This window comes from Trichoderma atroviride, chromosome 4 (genome assembly GCF_020647795.1).
Source record: "Trichoderma atroviride chromosome 4, complete sequence".
Taxonomy (NCBI): domain Eukaryota; kingdom Fungi; phylum Ascomycota; class Sordariomycetes; order Hypocreales; family Hypocreaceae; genus Trichoderma; species Trichoderma atroviride.
In genome coordinates this window covers 3,474,203-3,491,721 of record NC_089403.1, presented here as the reverse complement: position 1 = coordinate 3,491,721, position 17,519 = coordinate 3,474,203, and the positions used below count along the sequence as shown (strand labels likewise).

Below are 17,519 nucleotides of genomic sequence, written 5' to 3'. Positions count from 1 at the left end.
GAAGAATCTGATGCGTACTGTGATGTGTCTGGACGGATAAAGGCGACTTGTTTATTGGGTTTTGAATGTTTTTTATTGACTTTTTTCTCTTGTTTTTTGAGGTATTTCTTTAACTATTTCATCCTGCTCCCAGTAAATCGAAAATAAAATCGCAAGCTAGTAACACACATAGAGAAGAGAGATGGAGAAGATCGTCATGACGATAATTCCGTAGCCGAAAATTCCCAGTAGCCCCCAAAGAAGAAGTGAAGAGGATAAAAAAAGTGTTTCGTTGGAAAAAGGGTATCGCAAAGGAGCTCTGCTCCAGAAGAGAAGTAGAATGGGAAAGAAGAAAAAATGTCGTATAGAAGAGAAGAGGCTCTTTGGTGAATATTTGACGCCTGCTGAACCGGAATTTCATAACCTGTCGTGTTTGAAGTGGTGATGCTGTTCAAGCGGTATTAGCTCAACCCTTCCAGCGCAAGGGATTTTTTTATAAATGACAAACCTCGTCTAGACGATGCGTTTAGGCCGTGATACAGGCATTTAGCACATGGGGCAGTGAGAGCACTGCTTGTGGCCGCATCCAGTGCAGGTGGTGCTGATGACAATCATGCCACCGCATTTGCAACAGTACTCGTAGGCAGGCATGTTTGTTTGGTTGGTGAAAGTGAGGAAGATTGTATCTTGATATTCAAATCTTGATTGAGAGTATATTTCTAGCGAGAGATTGTGTTCAAGATGAAGTGAGTATGAAAGAAAGAAGCAGAGGAGAATGGGGAAGAGGAAGAGGAAGAAGGCTTATTATAGTTTCAGAACAGCACTGGTGTCTGAGCCATGGTGGGATGAGAGAGACTAAGAGGCGTGACAGATGAAAAAAGGCAGCCCTCTTTTCCCTTTAGGCGTGAACTTAATAAAGCCAAGGTTACAGCCAGGTCTACATCAAACTTACTATAAATACAAATAAGCTTGGTTCTCGTTGGTACGAGATCCTGTTCCGGCTTAGCCACGTACATGCCCATATCCATCTACATCATGTACAACTTCAAGTACTACCAAGGCAGGCAACATTCAGGGATTCGCGGAACGGCTGGATATTTGCCAAGCTACATAGCCGAAGAGAGGGGAAGAGACGAAGGAGTGCTTGCTTGATTTCGCAGCCTTTCGGAGCCATGATTGGCAGCCCCAAGACTAGAAGGTGCTTGAAACAGACAGGCCGAGACAGCAGCGACTTATCGCCAGTTCTGATGACGCATTTCCGTCTGTCATGAGCCGCCTCAGCACAATTGGCGGGTGGGATTGGCCAGCTGCGCCGCCTTTGATAGAAGCTGCGTGGTAGCGCGTGTGGCGTCCACACCGGCGCAGGGATGGGGGGCTCTACAGCGCTCCTCAGTCGCTGCTCAGGCTCCATGGATCTGCTTCAGGGAACGGGGTACGCTGCGGCGATGGGGACCCGCGGGGCGCATCTTGCAGCGAGCGACGACCCTGAAGGCGCCAAGAGGGGCTCGGTTTGTTTTGGATTTTTCAGTCTTTTCGGGTGCTGATTCTGGGAAAATGCATCCAGGTCCCCTTTGCTAGTACTTTGCATGTACTTGACGCTTCATCTCTGTTTTTGCCTTTGGTGGCTAAAGAGAGGTTGGAAACGGGCGTGCACGTGCTGCTTTCCAAGCTTTGGAGGATAATCAGCATTACTCTCCCTCACACACGCCTCATCGCCTCACACAGTCGCGCAGCTTTCCGACAACTCCCGAATCTCAGGAGGAAACAGGGAATCGCCATCACGAGAGAACTGGGTCGTACGTGGCATGCTTTCACTCTCCAGTCTCCTCCTCATCGCATGACTTTTTGCTCTTTTCGAGCCAGCAGACGAAAAAAAAAGTCTGGACCCGATTCCGGAGGAAACTGCTCACATCTCAAAAAAACAGGACAATCCCCCACGCGCTCACAGCGGCCTAAACACGGCAGCGATGAATTCGAGTAAGCAAAGAGACATCCAGTGGCTGAATAGTCAGAGTTTAGGGCTCGATTTCATTGTGCTAGCGCTGTGACGGGCGACCCAAATCTCCAAAACGTGCGGGGAAGCTGTGCATGCAGCCTGAAGGGTGGCGGCAGGGATTTTGCTTGGAAGATAGCTGCTGGTATTATCAAAATGCTGGTGTCAAGCTGCTCTGCCGCTGCCTAATAATGGTAGTTGGACGAGCTAACGACTAATACGACTTGGTAATGCATCTTCATTTCGCCCTGTCATATAAATTGAGCCGCGTCTCTTTCCCGTCCTACCCGGCTGATTCCCTTTCTCAGGCATCGACATGCGAGTTGTCACTCCGCACGAGAAGAGGCATACGGTGTCACGGCTGTCGAGGCGGCCAAGCGGCAATCAAACAATATGCCATGGTAAAGGGAAGCGATCGACGATGCCACGGCCAGCCAACCAACTGCGAACATCCACGACCAAGCTAGAGTGCCACTCATTCCTTGGGCCAAAGCCTCTTCACGAGCCAAAAGGGCTGTGGTTGTGGCAACTGGCTCAGCCCGCAAGCAGTCGAAATTACTCGGAAGAGTGTGCATGCATCCTGCAGTGCGTAGGCCGTCGAGCCATTCCTGGAAACCAGCGGGGCTTGATCCGGGGAAGCGGCTCTAGGGTCCTTTAGCTACGTCACTGCAAGCCTCCTGATCTGGGCTGTGAGACTGCGCCAGTCAGAATCTCGCCTCGTTGGCTTCGCAGCCTCCAAAGCCGGGGAGATCGTCAACAGCCATCAACACTTGCCTACAGTACTTGAGTACACGCTGCCTAGGTGGCAAGTCACGAGGCCTTTGTATGCCACAAGTACCGTTTGCAGCATGGCTCCGTGATCCGGGTACTCGGACGATACGTAATAGGGCATAGGCACGGACGGCGGGCTCCCAACCAAGTTGCATCTGAACTGCCGTGGTGCGTGGTCGCGAGCTGCTTGATGAGTGGTGGGTTAATGCCCAAAGCGAAGCAGAGTGCACGGAGTTAGGATGTAAGTTCTCTGACGGGACTGACCATGAAAGCAGTTGTTCCTACTCTAGCCGAGGCTGCCCAAGATTATCTCAGTTGTCGAATTTCTCCCGCCTCTTTCCACCATCGAGTCAGCAATGCCCAGCGACATCTTCTGGGTGAACAAGCAACCGATCTGCCCGTGATTCGCCGCTGCAAGTCCCATCATCCCGCGTGGGCGAGCTCACTCGCGCTCCAATGTTACGCTGAACCCCTCTTTGGAGAATTGGACATGTCTATGTGCGGGCAACAGCAGGCCGAATACGAACTATCACCAAAGAGAGCGTGCCACGCCTCTATAAACGGCATGTACAGACTCGGAGAGGCAAAATAATCTCGAGTATCGTGTTGCTTCTTTTCTTTTCGCTGTTAATTGCTTGTGTGTAGGTAGTGCGCTGTGGCGGCTCTCTCCTGAATTGGCTTACAAAAGCTTTACTAGGTATTTGATTCTCGTGACAGTACGGCGGTCAAATCAGAACCACGCCGCTGCAAGTGACCGTATAACTTTATTGCCATGCCGCGCTACATGCGGTATCATTGAATGGTAGGAATAGAACAACTACTTTCGTAATAGAGCTTCTCGTCTAGTAGACTTTGAGACCAACTTCATTGTCACCTAGAACAGCCCTCATTGCCAGAGATGCTGCATATGGCTTGCCGTCGAATTCGGCAAGCAATCTTTAATGATGACTTTTATCCATCAAACCCCACCTATTCATACTTTGTTCCGAGAAGACAACAGTGAGGGCTTGGCATCTAGCAGTATTGCACATGCGACGACTGTATTTCAGTAAATGGATATATTATATATGGATATGTACCATTGTCCTAGATGCAATAAAAGAATTCGCAGCTGGCAACTACTTTAAGAAACATGAATATTCTAGAGTCTATTACTTTCCTGTATTACTTCATACCAACTTCCGCCGCTACCGACACTATCATTCTTCAAGTCTTCACAAATGTAACCGACATGGTATGACTTTGTTCATAATCTTTTTCAGTTTTCCTACATCCACTCCATGCAACGTTCGCACGTTAATCGGACAGCGTGCTCTGCCTCTCCTGTAGGCTTGGACATCCTGCTCAGTCAATTGCAGTATCTCCTCTTCAGAGAGTTCATTCCTGAAACTTGACATGTTGACACCGCAGGTGTGACAGAACACTTTACTCGTCAGGCCATCGGTGAGTACGTAGCGGCCTATGGCATCTTCAGATCCGGAGAGGACGACGTTTTCGAAGTTGGGAGAAATCCAGACGCAGGCATTCTGTTGGGGGTATTAGAATGAACAAGCCTATTAAGAATAACAAAATAGATGGACAGAATGGGTACTTACACGCTGACAAATGTCACAGCTACATTCCGCTATTCTCTCTTCGCCAGACTCTAGAGGCTTACACGAAACAGCAACGGTCACGGCACCGCAATGGCAGCTTCCAGTGTAAAGTTGGCCGCCTTCAATGCTAGAAGGTACGTCCCCTTTGTGAGTTGGAGGGGCATATTGCGGATCGAGCTTGGAATTGAAGATGCTGTAACAAAATAATCGTCAGTCTCATGAAGTGTAACATCTTCCGCCTTGATGACAGGTTTATTTTCTGCTTACTTTCTTCTTCCTATTCGATTGATGTCGATGCCTTGTATGGCGCGTACCTATTCATTTTTGATGTTTTGTGAGAATTTGGAATCCTATGCAAGGTAGATGGGTTTCACAACTCACATTCAACAGCAACTGTAAATGCGGAGGGCCGTTGGGCATCCTCGAAAGCATACTGGTGGCACAATTAGGGCAAAACTATCAGGTAATCTGTGTCAGTAGTCATCACAAGGCGATATGTTTGGGTTGAACGTTGTATATTGATAGCGTTCGTGGGCTGCCTACCTTGTGGATCTTGTTCCCCGGACCAAACGTGTAAGACGTGAGGCTCTCTTCGCTACCCTTGACAACTCTAAAGTTGTCCTCTTTGCTCGTCAGAAAATAGAGATTGCCTTTACGGCTACAGAAGCTGCAGTCACAATCTACAACAGTCTTGAGTTCCGTGAGATCTATTTCGTAAGCAAAGGCGCCGCAGTGGCAGCTGCCCTTGTATGTGCGCCGAATAGGCTGGTCTTGAACTTGGGCCATGGTGAAGGGAATTAAGCAAACATAAAGAATGATAAAATGACGCTGTTTTACTAACGGATTTCGAAGAAAAGGGGATAAACGAAATAAAAAGGAAAGAGATATATAAGCTGAGAGATGCGTTTTGAGTCTGACAGCTTACCAAAATCTTGTTCGCAGCCGACTCTAGTTCAGAGTATATGTGTATTCTCTCTAGTTGTGCTAGTCACGTTGCTTCTTGACAATTGTCTGTTTATCTTAATTGTGCATTCAGTTGAGTGAAAGATGTTCAAGGTCAAGATATCTTGTCCCCAACAAAGCACGTTGAATATACCGAGGGCTGGTGTTGAGGCTGCTCTCTCCTGACTAAAGCCCGGAAGAAGCTGAGTGGGGGCTTGATGCCAGAAATGTTGAAGTGGAGTCACAAGCTTGGAATCGGGCATTATTCCCAGCAATGCCCGTACAGTATGATGCTCTGACAACTAAGATGCAACATCTTGCATTCGGCTCATGCAAGTTTGAAGATGGACCATATCACACGGACATATCTGGTACTCTTTCCCATCTACTGCTTCGTCAAAAACATCGGCCAAAGGTGACCGGAAGAGTATTTTCTGAATGGACGCGATTTCTCACTAGAGTACAAGGGGTTAGCGACATTTTGTGGTTCATTCTGTGTTCACTAATCGTTACAAATAGACTTGTTGAGGCGAAGTAGGATTATGGATGTTGAGAGTATTTTGTTCCTATCGTGGAACAAAGCTCTTTACGCTCAGCCAATAACTATTATACATGACTCAGTTGATATGATAGCCAATTGCTTTCTCTCTGCCTCCTGTGCCATGAGGGTTCGTATTGTCGAATCTGCTAAGCTTACAGTATAAAGATGCCAACCTCTATGTTTAAAGGCACTGTTCCTGGTATTCATTGATCATTTTCATTGGCTCTTGAGGCTGTACCCATCACCTCGGCTTGTCTACCCTTTCAATCTAGCTCAGCTCCGTTCCTTCACTAGATCCGCCAAGAACCCTCTTCTTAATTAGCGGAGCGACGTCTATCAAGACCGAATAAGTGTAGACGAAACTGTAAGCGAAGAGAGCTGGCCTCTTCGGAACCATGTTTTCTCGTCTATTTGTTCTACTCAAACAAAAAAAGAAAGAAAGAAAGAAAGAAAGAAAGAAAGAAAGAAAGAAAGAAAGAAAGAAAGAAAGAAAGAAAGAAAGAAAGAAAGAAAGAAAGAAAGAAAGAAAGAAAGAAAACATATAAATAGCCCTTCGCCTTGTTCAGGACACCTGTTTGCAGTGGTCTATGTATCATGGCGTTACCAGCGGGGCTAAACATTCTTTCGAGCACACGTCCTTCTTACAGTCTCTGCAAGCAGATCTTCATTGCTGGGCTGAATATTCTCTCTCCCTCGCACAGAAACAGGGAATTTCTAACATTTGGCCTTGTCGAGATGCTCTTAATGCTAGCTGCTAGCTGTGGTCTGGGTCGAAGAATCCGATATGTTACCGACATCGTGAGGTGGAAGGTAGTAGATGGTAGTGTAGGAGCATCCAATCTCATCATCTTACCATTTTCTTTATCAATAGGGACTGCGTATTTAGATATAGCTGGTAGAAATCCCAAAAATACCAAGCAAAAAACGCCTTCCACCTCAAACAAACATTGGGTAGCTACAAAGGTCCTTGCTGCCATTAGCAAGCCGTGACCTGTAATGCCGTTTGCATACATGAACGTCCCACGGAAAAGCCATTTATTTCTGCGGGATGATTCATCCATCATATCCATCTTCTGGAGGGGCCATGGACTTCAACAGCCTGATGTATGGGGCCTTCCCATCTCTCTAGTGAATTGGCTAGGGCGCCCTGAGAAGTGCATCTCACATATTGCTCTCCTATTTCCTCAGTAACACTTATGTCAATTGAGTAGTTAAGTAACCCGTCCCGTTTGCCTGTGCAGCCCGTCTGAGCAAACGTAAACAGAGTGGAGGTAAGCTTTTGGACATTATATATGGGCTGTGCCGCCTTTAATCGGAAGCAAATACTGAGGTCAGACCCAACCTATAACAATAATCCAAGATTTAGCACCGCATAGCTTCCACTCCCCTGTTCACAATTAATGTCAGCGATGGCATGGCTCTGGGCGAGGCGCAGCGCAAAATGCGACCGGTCATCCTGTAACGCATTGTGTAAACGAATAATCGTCCGCGGCGGGATATTCACCTCTCGATATTGTGAAAACCGTGAGTCACTTTTTCAATAATTATCCCTCTTCTTCCTTCTCAAAAGCCGAGCGCGCTTTGCTAATACAAACGCTTAGACGTTTGCGCATTTCGTGGTGATGGCGAGTTTTGCGGAAGCATGAAGAGGTCGAAGCGTACGTTTTGTGCCAAGCGTAAGACTGTCTGATACCACGGCATTCGTTAGTTTCTAATACTTAAACAGACTCTAAATGCCGGGTTGGAGACTGCAATAAGTCCATCCAGGGACCAAACGGCGATTAAGGTAAGCCCGCCCTCTCTGAGTTTCCCCTTTGCATATTTACACCTGTGAAAAGAGTTTCTGGGCTGACGCATAATTAGACACTTACAGAATGCCACATAGTCTCAGCAAATCTGACCATTAAAGCGAATTATATTGTCGCATGCGTTTCGTAGCAGAGCCCGGTGACAAGGGAGATCGTTCATATGAGCGACATGTATTCAATAAGAAGTAACGCAGAGCTTGCACGACCTCACTTTTAGCAGGGGCTGTTTTAACAACTGCGTTTCCAGCTGTAGTATATTCGACTGCTACGCCGCTGTATGATTATTGCAGCAGTTGCAGTGGTACTGAAGAAGGCCCAAGTGACACTGAGACGGAGACAAGTACAAAAGGCGAATTGAGCTGTGCATGAACCGTATTCTCACCTTACTTGGGCATTTTCATATTCTTCTTCATACTTGCGTGTCTTTTGGCGGGAGTTTCTAAACTTTAAACTATGTTTCAGAGCGACTGTATGTGCGGCTGCAGACGGCTCTGGTTCAACTAAATTCTCAATGTAATGTAACTAGGAACTTACCATACTTTGACTGCTTTTGCTTTTTTTTTTTTCTTTTCCAGTCTGTCAGTGATTATTAATGTTATTATGAGCTCAACTTAGGGAAACTTAGGGTAAAAGGAGACTATCTTTGTGAACAATTGGGACAAGCATACATGTTAACGAAAATAGTACCTACATAGTGGATAGTGCAACTGCCATAGGAAAGGTGTCTATGGAATTACCAAGGATAAATGAAATCAAAATCAAACTAGTTTAAAAAGGTATGATAGCAACTTCTTAATAGTGGTTTGGAGCTGTCGGTCGCCTCCCAGGCCTTGAGGCTCCCTTGCTACCGCATCAATATGATCCATCATTTCCCCATCACATCCATAGTATTCCTCCTGTATCTCAAGATACTTTTTTAACCTTGGGCATGGGTCTATTATCTCATCACTAATCACATTTTCCTATTTCGTGAAGTCGATAGCGGCAGGATACGGCGTCTTGCTCAGAGGCTAACCGTCCTTTCGAGCGTCTACATAAGTATTGTAGATGAGCTAGTTAAAATCCTCTCTCCCTGACTTGACCAAGTTCTGAAATTTCTTAAAGTCGGTAAGGGCAAATATGAAGTTGTAGTCGTTTACGAGTCCACAGCATGATTGAGCACTCTTGACGCTAATACGAGCCGTGCAGTGTATGACGTGCCGTATCTTGTCTAGGATGCTGTCATTGAATTCGTCGTATACGCAACCTCTCCTCGGCTCTTCTTTTAGAATGATGATAATACCGTGATCTGGCTTATGAATGACGTAGCCCTCATCTACTGTTGACTTTTGAGTGATGAATGCGGCTTGGCGATATCCTAAAGCAAGTATTGCATTGAGGGTTTCTTCGCCTCCGTCGATGAGATCTTGTTCTATGGCTATGAGTGTAGGTTAACTGTAGAATACTGAATGGTTTTGGAAGTTTAAAAAGGGCAATGCAAATATATTTGAAGCGCCTTTGAGAGAGTATGCAGGCCTTGCTTATATATTAATTGCCTTCTGGGCTAATCTTTGAAAATCTGGTTGAAAACTATTTTTGCCTTTTCCCTCTTGCTTTTATTTCTTCTCCTTTTGGAAGAATGTGCAGCGCGACAAATTAAAAGAAACTGACGCCTTTAAGCGGTAATTATAAAGGTTTGTTTGTATTCACGCCTTTGACAATCGTAAGACACAATGTTGATGGATGAAGGGCAGACGACACTTTGAAAGAGTCCTCGTCGACAACATCATTGTTTATTTTTCGACAATATGTCCTTGTGCATCGAATGTTTGTCACAATTTTCTTTGTTGATCATGCTGCGTAATTTTCAGTTGAGTGTATAAAGCACAGGCATATGAGCATCTGTATGCTCTAAAAATAGGACATCACATGTTTTGCGACATACTGCACAAAGCCAACACGGTAAAGACACAAAAAAGCTGCAAATGGAGATCAGCTATGCCTACCTAGAGGTCGACGAAGACACACAACGTCTGGCAAAGGGATCCATTCGGGGACCTTGCACCAAGATTGACAAATTTACCAAAAAGAATCGGCGCCTGTTTACCGCTCCATTGTAGCCGTGTTAGTCTCTCACCTTGCTGCATGGTTTGCGACCTTGTTACTAGGCAAACAGGCGTCCTGTCAACCGACGCCCAAGTCGTAGCCATGTAATACGAATGCTGCTCGTTGGTTCGAACAAACGATTGTGAGATCCATCGACGTATATGAATCTCCTACTAGATGCAGAATGATACCCGATAATGGCGGCAATGACGATGGTATCCATGACGACTGGCCACCAGCTGATCTCATGATCTTGATCAGCGCACCGGCTCGACTGCGGGTCTCATGGGGTAAGCCCGGTTGGCGCCGGACTCCCAGGCCTTGGCACTGCCATGATATGAGTTAGAAGACCATGTGGTGGCACCAATCCCTGAATTGATCTGGCAATGTTTCGGAAAGCTTAAATCGAAAGGAGGCGTTCAATCGGATCCTCTTTGGGTGCTGTTCAACCCGTTCCATTGATAACGCCGACGTCGGCCCATCGCTGATCCAACCTTATAATAACGGCTGCGGGCGGCACTCGCCTGAACTATAACTCATCATCCAAATCTGAATCACGCAACACAACAGCAGTAACTCACCACCATGTGCATCGTTGTTTTCACAACCGCGCATCCAGACTACTCGCTCATTCTCATCGACAACCGTGATGAGTTCATTCTGCGACCTACATCTCGGCCGCACTGGTGGACGCATCCCGAGTCGGGCAGCGATGTTCTTTCCTCGCGGGACCTCCAGAGGGCAGCAAAGGGCACTTGGCTAGGCATTACCAAGACCGGCAACTTGGCTGTGCTGACAAACTATCGCGAGGTCGACAGCGATGACGCTCAACACCCAGTGCATGGCATCAAAAGCCGAGGCCGCATGGTTAACATGTGGCTTGGAGGGCTACCGGACGAGGGAATAATGAAGGGCGTAAATGAGCTTGTCCAAGATGGCGGCGTCAAGGGCGTGGGAGGATTTTCGATGGTATGTAGCAAGCTGAAACGAAAGAACGAAGGCATCGCCATTGTGAGCAACAGGGCTGCTGACGTGGATGATGTTCCTTTGGTCGGGCTTGAGCCGGATGGCGTTTGGGGGCTGAGCAATACGGTATACAACGATCCCAACGAGTGGCCCAAGGTAACTGCGGCAAAGCGTCTCCTGAAGGAGGTGGTAATGGAGGCCGCGGCGAAGAAGTCTACTGAAGACGATCTCATTGCAAGCCTCTTCTCCGTCCTCGATACGGAATCCATGCCGGAACGACCTTCAGGATCAAGCTTGCAAGAGTATATGAACTTGATGAGGCATACCATCTTCGTGCCCCCGGTTGGCGACGAAGTCAATTGCACGGAGATGGAAAAGGCCACTGCGAAAGGCCGCATTTTATGGGCAGATCTCAAGCATAATCAAAAGGCGGTCGAAGAGCTCAAGCAAGAGTCAAGGCCAGGCATCACCCCAAGCGCAAGCCCACATCCGCCGATGGGCTTTGAAGAGGGCATGTATGGAACGCAACGACAGACGGTGATGCTGGTGGACAACGACGGCAACACGACATACGTGGAGCGGGCTCTTTGGGATGCCAACGGAAACGAGATACCCCGAGGGGAAGGAGATGTTGTTTTCCGGTTCAAAATCGAAGGCTGGGACGATTAGCTGTGGACGGACCTCTCTGAGGAGCATCTTTATGTAATTGTGTTCGAGGCGAGAAGAGGATATAATGCATTGTGGGCGATGTATTGGGAAGATCGCGGTGCAAATGACAGCAATAGACGGAGGAAGCTGGATGCTGACAATAGAGCAGCAAAGACGCACGGGAGAAAGGAGGCTGCAAGAGAGCTATGTCAAAGAGATAGAAAGATTAACATTTGAATAATTTGCTGCTGGCAAAGATGGCGCTCAGCGGAATAACTGCAAGACCGGCGCCTCTGCAGATGGCAAGGTTGCCGGGCACCTGCCAGATGCCAGTTTCTGCCAAAGTGCTTTTTCGCATCTGCTTCAGTCACGCGTCAGTCCTACGAATCGACTCGCAGTAGACAGAGACGCGTCCTGGACGGGGTTTCTCTCCAAACAAGCCTGTCGTTTAGGCGCCGCCTCTTGCCTCTCAGCTGTATCGCTTAACGAGCATGCAGCTCGATGTTGCTGCAAGCCACGCATATAACGCGATATCACGACTCCCCCAATTCTTTGGCACCTGGATATCACCAGGCCCGGCGTTTCTTTCCAGATCATATTCATCTCGCCATTCCGTCTCGACCTTTCCCATGGTCTCTCCTCTTTGTGCCTTGTCCTTTCAGCATATCACTCTCGACTAGGATTGGCTGCCCGGCTCGACAGCTCGCTGCTTTAAATAGGCAGCTCTTGTGGTAGGCAGAGCTGCCTTTTTAGAAGATCGAACAAGGAAAAGACAAACAGCTTGTTGGTAATTTTATCTCTTCCTGTGCTCTCCTTTGACTTCCGCTGAACGCCAATGATCCTCCAGCGTTGTATCTAGAATTCATTTCTTTCTTTAATAACACCTACTTGAACACCATTAGAACTCTGCTCTTCAATAGCCATTGTTGCAGCCGAAACAATATGCGAGGACGTGGAAAGAATAGAAGGCCCCTCATCTCTGCACCCATAGGCCCGGTCAAAAACTCACGAGGTGCCGATCTTATCCGAAGCGAGAGGCTTATTATTGTCGATGCCATCAAGGACTGTGAAACAGACAGCTACAGCTCCATTCCCGAATGCCGTCTTCCGTTACCTATCCAAACACCAAGGCACATATCAGCTGAATTCCACAGTGACGGCCAATTAGAAAACAGTCCGAGCGTTGCAAGCTCTGATATCGCGGTCACGCCAACCATCAAGATCTGCTCCAATCTAAAGCCGCCAAAGAAGTCGCGCAAAAGTTTGTTATCAGCCTCATCTATACCGAAGCCATCTTTTAGAACAGTGCCAACAGCTACACTGGTACAGGACGAGAATATTCCTCCTGCGCCAGATGGCTTTCTCCATCCAGATCCACCAAATCAGCGACTGGCGAGCAAACTGCCCAAATCTCGAACTATGAGTGCCCTTCATGACTTGAAGGCATCCATCTCCCGACCTTCGCTGGCTGTTCGCTCTATCAACACCTCAGCTTTCACCGGTTCCTCTTCCAAATCTTCTCCATCTTCTACTAGAACCGACGCGACACTCTGCAACCCTTCAAAATTGAATCTTGTGCAACCGTCCACAACGTCGCTGGCTAACTCGGTTCAGTCATATTCTCCCGGGACTCCATTCATGCGAATTAGCATCGCGCAATCTTCTGCTTACTGGTCTGGCCGATTCGTGGCTCTCCATGATAAATATTTGTCAGAAGACCTTGCCAAAGATGCAATTGAATCTCGCCTATCGTTGACCAACTCCTTTTCCGCGAGACCCAAAACGCCATACAGTAGCCTACATCAGCGAGCATCTCATCTCCCCAATTCAACTACCACTTCCGCCTTGAGAAGCTTCATGACATCGTCCAATGTCTCGCCCGAAAATGAAGAGGACACGCGATGTCGCCGTGTATTTGACCACCTCGATAGTCTTTGCACCACAGATGAAGCGAGGCGCTCTTTGCACATCTGGCAGCAAGCTTATGCTCGTCGACATGGTCGCCCCTCGCTGCTCCCCGAGGGCGGCACTATGGAAGAAAAGGGCCTAATAGCAAAGATATTCCGCAGCTCGGGTGCCAAAAAAGGCGAAAGGCACAGCTTGACAAAACTGCGCTACGGCTCTTATAACCACGATAACAAGTCCAAGAGCTTTCTCTCGGGAAGCATTTCTAGCGCGTCTCGGGAAAAGCGTCTCACCTTGTCGTAATGAAATTGGATTCATAATTGTGCGAATTAATTGTGTTGGAAGGAGTGCAAATTGGCGTTTGGCCCCGATGAGTCTTCTTCTTCTTCTTCTTTTTTTTTTGCAATGTTTTCTTGATTCCCCTTTTTGTTCTTGGCACAAGAAAGCCGAGATGTAATGGATCGACTCAGGGGCAAGTGTTTGAATTGGAATTCAACTGGAAATGGAATTTGTGATGGATACTGTGATGGATACATCGAAGAATCATCCCCTTTAGGGATTGAATTGGCTGTTGCTCGAATTGGAGAAGTACATGTGCTTGAGCTTCTTGTTAAAGAAATGCAAAAAAAAGGGGGGAAAGCCTTCAAGACTATTGTAGAGTTAATGTAGGTACATTCAAGTTTCGAGATAGTTTATGGCAATGAGTTACTGATATGAATTACAACTTTTGTTCTTTTGTATTGATGTAATATACGCGGCATCCATTTTGGGGGTTCAGCCGATTAATGCTTCCCGTCCCAGTGTCCATTCCCAGCGCCAGACGCCCAATTAAATTTCAGTCGTTATAATGCAATTTGCCAAGTAATAGATGAGAAACAATCAAAAATTACGTAGGAAAGAGTAGCTGTAATAAAGTCTTATTCCGCCCTCTTCCTTGTTTTCAAAAAATCTTTAATCTGCTCATGTTTGTTTGCAAAGAACATGCGCGCATGATCATTTCTCCAAACCAGCACGCCAATCTCCTCTGAGAAGCGCGCCGTGTCGAGATAGTCTTTATCGTCGGTGAAGTCTCTGAACAAGAAGCCGCTCGTCGTCTTCATGCGCTCATTCTCCAGCTGCCACAGCCGGATCTGGTCGACGACGGTGGGCGGCAAGACGGGCTTGTTAGTGAGGGCGGCGGTGCGGTGCATCTGCTCGTGGGCGTGGGCGGCGAGATAGGAAATGATCTGGTCGGCAGTGATGCCAAAGTTGATGGCCTGACGGATGGACGCGCGGGAGAGGCGCCCGGCGACCATGTCTGGGAAGCGCATGTTGAGCTTGGCGAAGAGGGCGAGGACGGCGATTTGGAGGGCGGACTGGGTGTAGGCGTAGAGGCGGTAGTTTGTCTCGATGACGACGCTGCCTGATTGCTGCTCCCCGCCACCGCCGAGGGGACCAAGGGATTGCTGCGATGTCTGGGCTGACTGGGTAGCAGCTGTGACGCCCTCGCTGATTGTTCGCAGACTGTTGCCTCCGCTCGTAAGGGTTGTAGCCAGTCTTGTCGGGAAGAACATGGAGCGCTTGTGCTGGGGGATGTAAATGAGGCCGAAGTCGACGAGCGAAGGAAGCATATTCCTCCGCTCTTCGGTCAGCGCATTTGTGTCGTACGCTCGTCCCAGCTCGAGGCTGGCAAGCATGAAGAGGAACGAGAGCATGTCGACCGGATCCAGTCCCGAGCCCTTGTTATTGCCCAGAACATCCAGCCACAGCAAAAGTAGCGTCCAGACCTGCGCATTTGCCTCTTGCAGCAAGAAGGTAAAGCCCGCCTGTGTGATGCCCAAGCCTCCGTTTGGTCGTCTGTCGACAAGTCGCCCTGCGATGAGGAGCTCCTTGACGCCCTTGTTCGGCCCAGATCCATCGCCGACGCTCTTATAGCCAACGCTGGAGACGACAAAGTGCAAAACGTCGTCCCACTTCTTGCGCGCGTATCGATCGAGGAACGGCAGGTCGATTTCGGGTGGGATGAGGAGGGAAGATGGCACGCCGAACGAGTTGTGGTTCCCGCCACCGGTGAGAGCGAGTCGGAGAGATCGTTTAAAGTTGGACATGAGCTGGATCTCCTGTGGCTTTTCTTTGGAGGGAGCGGAGATTTGAACAATATGAAGTCCTCTCAAGATGGAGAGCGATTGATCCTTTTTCCTGTTCCAAGGTTAGGCAGGCAATTGTGACAATGGCAGAAGGCGTGATCTAACCGCTTAGCTTCTGGCTTCACCCAAACATCTAGATCGTTCAGAGTCATGGGATGTGGCATGAACAGCATTCTCATGACAAATGTCTTTGCCAGATGCGGCAGCATGCGCCTGAAGATGGCAAAGGCCGTGGAGGGCTGCTGGTACAGCTTCTTAAAGGTCGTACCAGGCAGCCTCTCTAGATATTCGGCGAGATGGAGGGAAGGGTTGTTGGACATCTTGGCGGCTTGTGGATGACGAGGCTGCTATCCGCCAGGGAGAGAGTGGATGCCGTGCTGACTATCGCATCATATACGAAAGCCCAGCCTGCAGCGTTGGCCTGGACGTTTGAAGAATTGGGTGGTCGAGCGTGAAGTTTGAGGTTGTTATGTTGAAGATGCTTCGGCGCATCATCGGATAATGGGTCGCCTGAGATAACGGGCGATAGCGCCCAGCCCGCTAATGGCAGCGCTAAACATCGCTGGCCATGCTGTCTCAGTGGAGGGATCTCGGCTACACAAGCCGCCGCCGCCTTCAACTGTAGCCGAATCCCGGACACATCTACTGCTCCCAACAAACATAGCAAGATACATGTATCCAGTCAATTGAACCGGTCTAGGTAACATCATGGCGAAGAAGCTCTCTCCCTTCAATTTTACAAAGGCTGTCATGCGGTCATTCATGGCCGAGTCAGGTCTCGAGCCCAGGTAAGAGCAAACTCCAGTCTTGGATCTTAGCCGGATAGGTACTGACAAGGCGTAAGACTGCTTCACAGCCGAGTATGTGCAGAAACCTTGAAGGATTTGGATACAATTTTGGTTTAGAGCTCACAGAAGTGTTCAGTTCCGCATAATAAACGCTACAGAGGGTAAAGTCGACTTCGAAGTCGACATTCACAAAGATCATACGGTGAATTGACCCGAGTAGACGAGTGGCGGGCTTCAATATCCTTTTCAAATCTAACGCTCTCGCCTAGAATCGGCTCCAAACCATACATGGCGGTACCATAGCCAGCCTTGTTGACCTCGGAGGATCTCTGGCAGTCGCATCTACTGGGCGATTCGCAACTGGTGTGTCAACTGACTTGAATGGTAATTACCTAGGCGAAAACAAACTCCCCTGTTCAATGTTCCCAGCGAGTCATCGTACTGACATACGTCATCTCTTTAGTTACGTATCTAAGTCCCGGTGGCCGGCCTGGCGATCTCCTCAAGGGAACTGCTACTTGTGATAAGAGTATGTAATTCTCATGAATTGGTATCTGGTAACTACTGCAAGAGGCATTCTGACCTTGGGATGACAGTTGGCAAGACGCTCGCGTACACATCGGTGCAGTTCTACAATAGCAAAGGCCAGCTCGCCGCAAGAGGCAGCCACACTAAGTATTCATATTTGCCAATCTCCTTGTCATTAAATCACCACTGACCTTGGCGTCTAGGTATGTCGCTGGAACCATGGGCCCGGATGGGGCCTTTGTAGCTCCGGCACAATGGGTAGATGAGGTCGACTAGGTTTGGATCGATTCGATGGTGTCACTTTCTAGTAAGGACAACAATGCTATAACAGCTCCAGCATGGCGATAACATAGACTAAGCCGTAGGAATCAACTGTATAGAAAAATTCTCATTATAGGGAAGAGGCTCGAGTTACAGAGATGGGAATGTGATTGCGACATCCTGTAGCCCAGATACATGCACGATGAGATAATCAGTAGGATAAGCCGCAGAGCCTCATCTGCCGGCCAGCGAGGGCGTCAACCCACCTTTCTTCTTCTTTTTTTAACTGTCCACTTGCTCTTAGATGCTACGTAGTACCAGACTCTAGCCGATGGGGCATTCAGCAACTACCTAGTAGCTGCATATAATAGAGATCAGCGGATACGTGTGACTGGCCGCCTCGAAGCGGTTTTCCACCCCGAAGCGGGTTCCCACCCCGTGAAAGAGGTACAGAGACTTGTCAGATTCGCTTGCATGTGACATCAGAGGCATAGGTTTGACTCAATTAGATGCCAACGGAGTGCTTCGCCACTCTTTCTATTTCTCTGCCTATTGCTTCGTATACATGATTACCGCAAAATCG

The 17,519-nt window shown here is 48.3% G+C and overlaps 7 protein-coding genes across 7 annotated transcripts; 4 read left to right on the top strand and 3 right to left on the bottom strand.

The window, feature by feature from the left end:
- Positions 1 to 835: 835 nt before the first annotated feature.
- Positions 836 to 1,554, bottom strand: TrAtP1_008504 (uncharacterized protein). Its single transcript, XM_066113930.1, has one exon. The coding sequence runs from the start codon at positions 1,388 to 1,390 to the stop codon at positions 1,025 to 1,027; it is 366 nt and encodes a 121-aa protein (XP_065970020.1). The 5' UTR covers positions 1,391 to 1,554; the 3' UTR covers positions 836 to 1,024.
- Positions 1,555 to 2,933: 1,379 nt separating this feature from the next.
- TrAtP1_008503 (uncharacterized protein) lies at positions 2,934 to 3,335 on the top strand (the record flags this gene model as incomplete). Its single annotated transcript, XM_066113929.1, has 2 exons — positions 2,934 to 2,940; positions 3,019 to 3,335. 2 exons carry the CDS (start codon positions 2,934 to 2,936, stop codon positions 3,333 to 3,335), a joined length of 324 nt encoding a protein of 107 aa, XP_065970019.1.
- A 523-nt stretch (positions 3,336 to 3,858) lies between these two features.
- Positions 3,859 to 5,359, bottom strand: TrAtP1_008502 (uncharacterized protein). The gene is made up of 5 exons (XM_014086413.2): positions 4,882 to 5,359; positions 4,720 to 4,794; positions 4,606 to 4,652; positions 4,339 to 4,531; positions 3,859 to 4,269 (listed from the first exon to the last, which is right to left on the bottom strand). The coding sequence occupies exons 1-5, from the start codon at positions 5,122 to 5,124 to the stop codon at positions 3,958 to 3,960; spliced, it is 870 nt and encodes a 289-aa protein (XP_013941888.1). The 5' UTR covers positions 5,125 to 5,359; the 3' UTR covers positions 3,859 to 3,957.
- A 4,940-nt stretch (positions 5,360 to 10,299) lies between these two features.
- On the top strand, positions 10,300 to 11,349 carry TrAtP1_008501 (uncharacterized protein; the record flags this gene model as incomplete). Its single annotated transcript, XM_014086802.2, has 1 exon — positions 10,300 to 11,349. One exon carries the CDS (start codon positions 10,300 to 10,302, stop codon positions 11,347 to 11,349), a length of 1,050 nt encoding a protein of 349 aa, XP_013942277.1.
- Positions 11,350 to 12,270: 921 nt separating this feature from the next.
- Positions 12,271 to 13,536, top strand: TrAtP1_008500 (uncharacterized protein; the record flags this gene model as incomplete). The annotated part of the gene is made up of 1 exon (XM_014086359.1): positions 12,271 to 13,536. One exon carries the CDS (start codon positions 12,271 to 12,273, stop codon positions 13,534 to 13,536), a length of 1,266 nt encoding a protein of 421 aa, XP_013941834.1.
- Positions 13,537 to 13,961: 425 nt separating this feature from the next.
- TrAtP1_008499 (uncharacterized protein) lies at positions 13,962 to 15,820 on the bottom strand. The gene is made up of 2 exons (XM_014086801.2): positions 15,465 to 15,820; positions 13,962 to 15,411 (listed from the first exon to the last, which is right to left on the bottom strand). The coding sequence occupies exons 1-2, from the start codon at positions 15,677 to 15,679 to the stop codon at positions 14,151 to 14,153; spliced, it is 1,476 nt and encodes a 491-aa protein (XP_013942276.1). The 5' UTR covers positions 15,680 to 15,820; the 3' UTR covers positions 13,962 to 14,150.
- Positions 15,821 to 15,972: 152 nt separating this feature from the next.
- On the top strand, positions 15,973 to 17,386 carry TrAtP1_008498 (uncharacterized protein). Its single transcript, XM_066113928.1, has 7 exons — positions 15,973 to 16,147; positions 16,204 to 16,219; positions 16,284 to 16,349; positions 16,417 to 16,531; positions 16,611 to 16,676; positions 16,744 to 16,822; positions 16,879 to 17,386. The coding sequence occupies exons 1-7, from the start codon at positions 16,068 to 16,070 to the stop codon at positions 16,949 to 16,951; spliced, it is 495 nt and encodes a 164-aa protein (XP_065970018.1). The 5' UTR covers positions 15,973 to 16,067; the 3' UTR covers positions 16,952 to 17,386.
- The last annotated feature ends 133 nt before the right edge of the window (positions 17,387 to 17,519 follow it).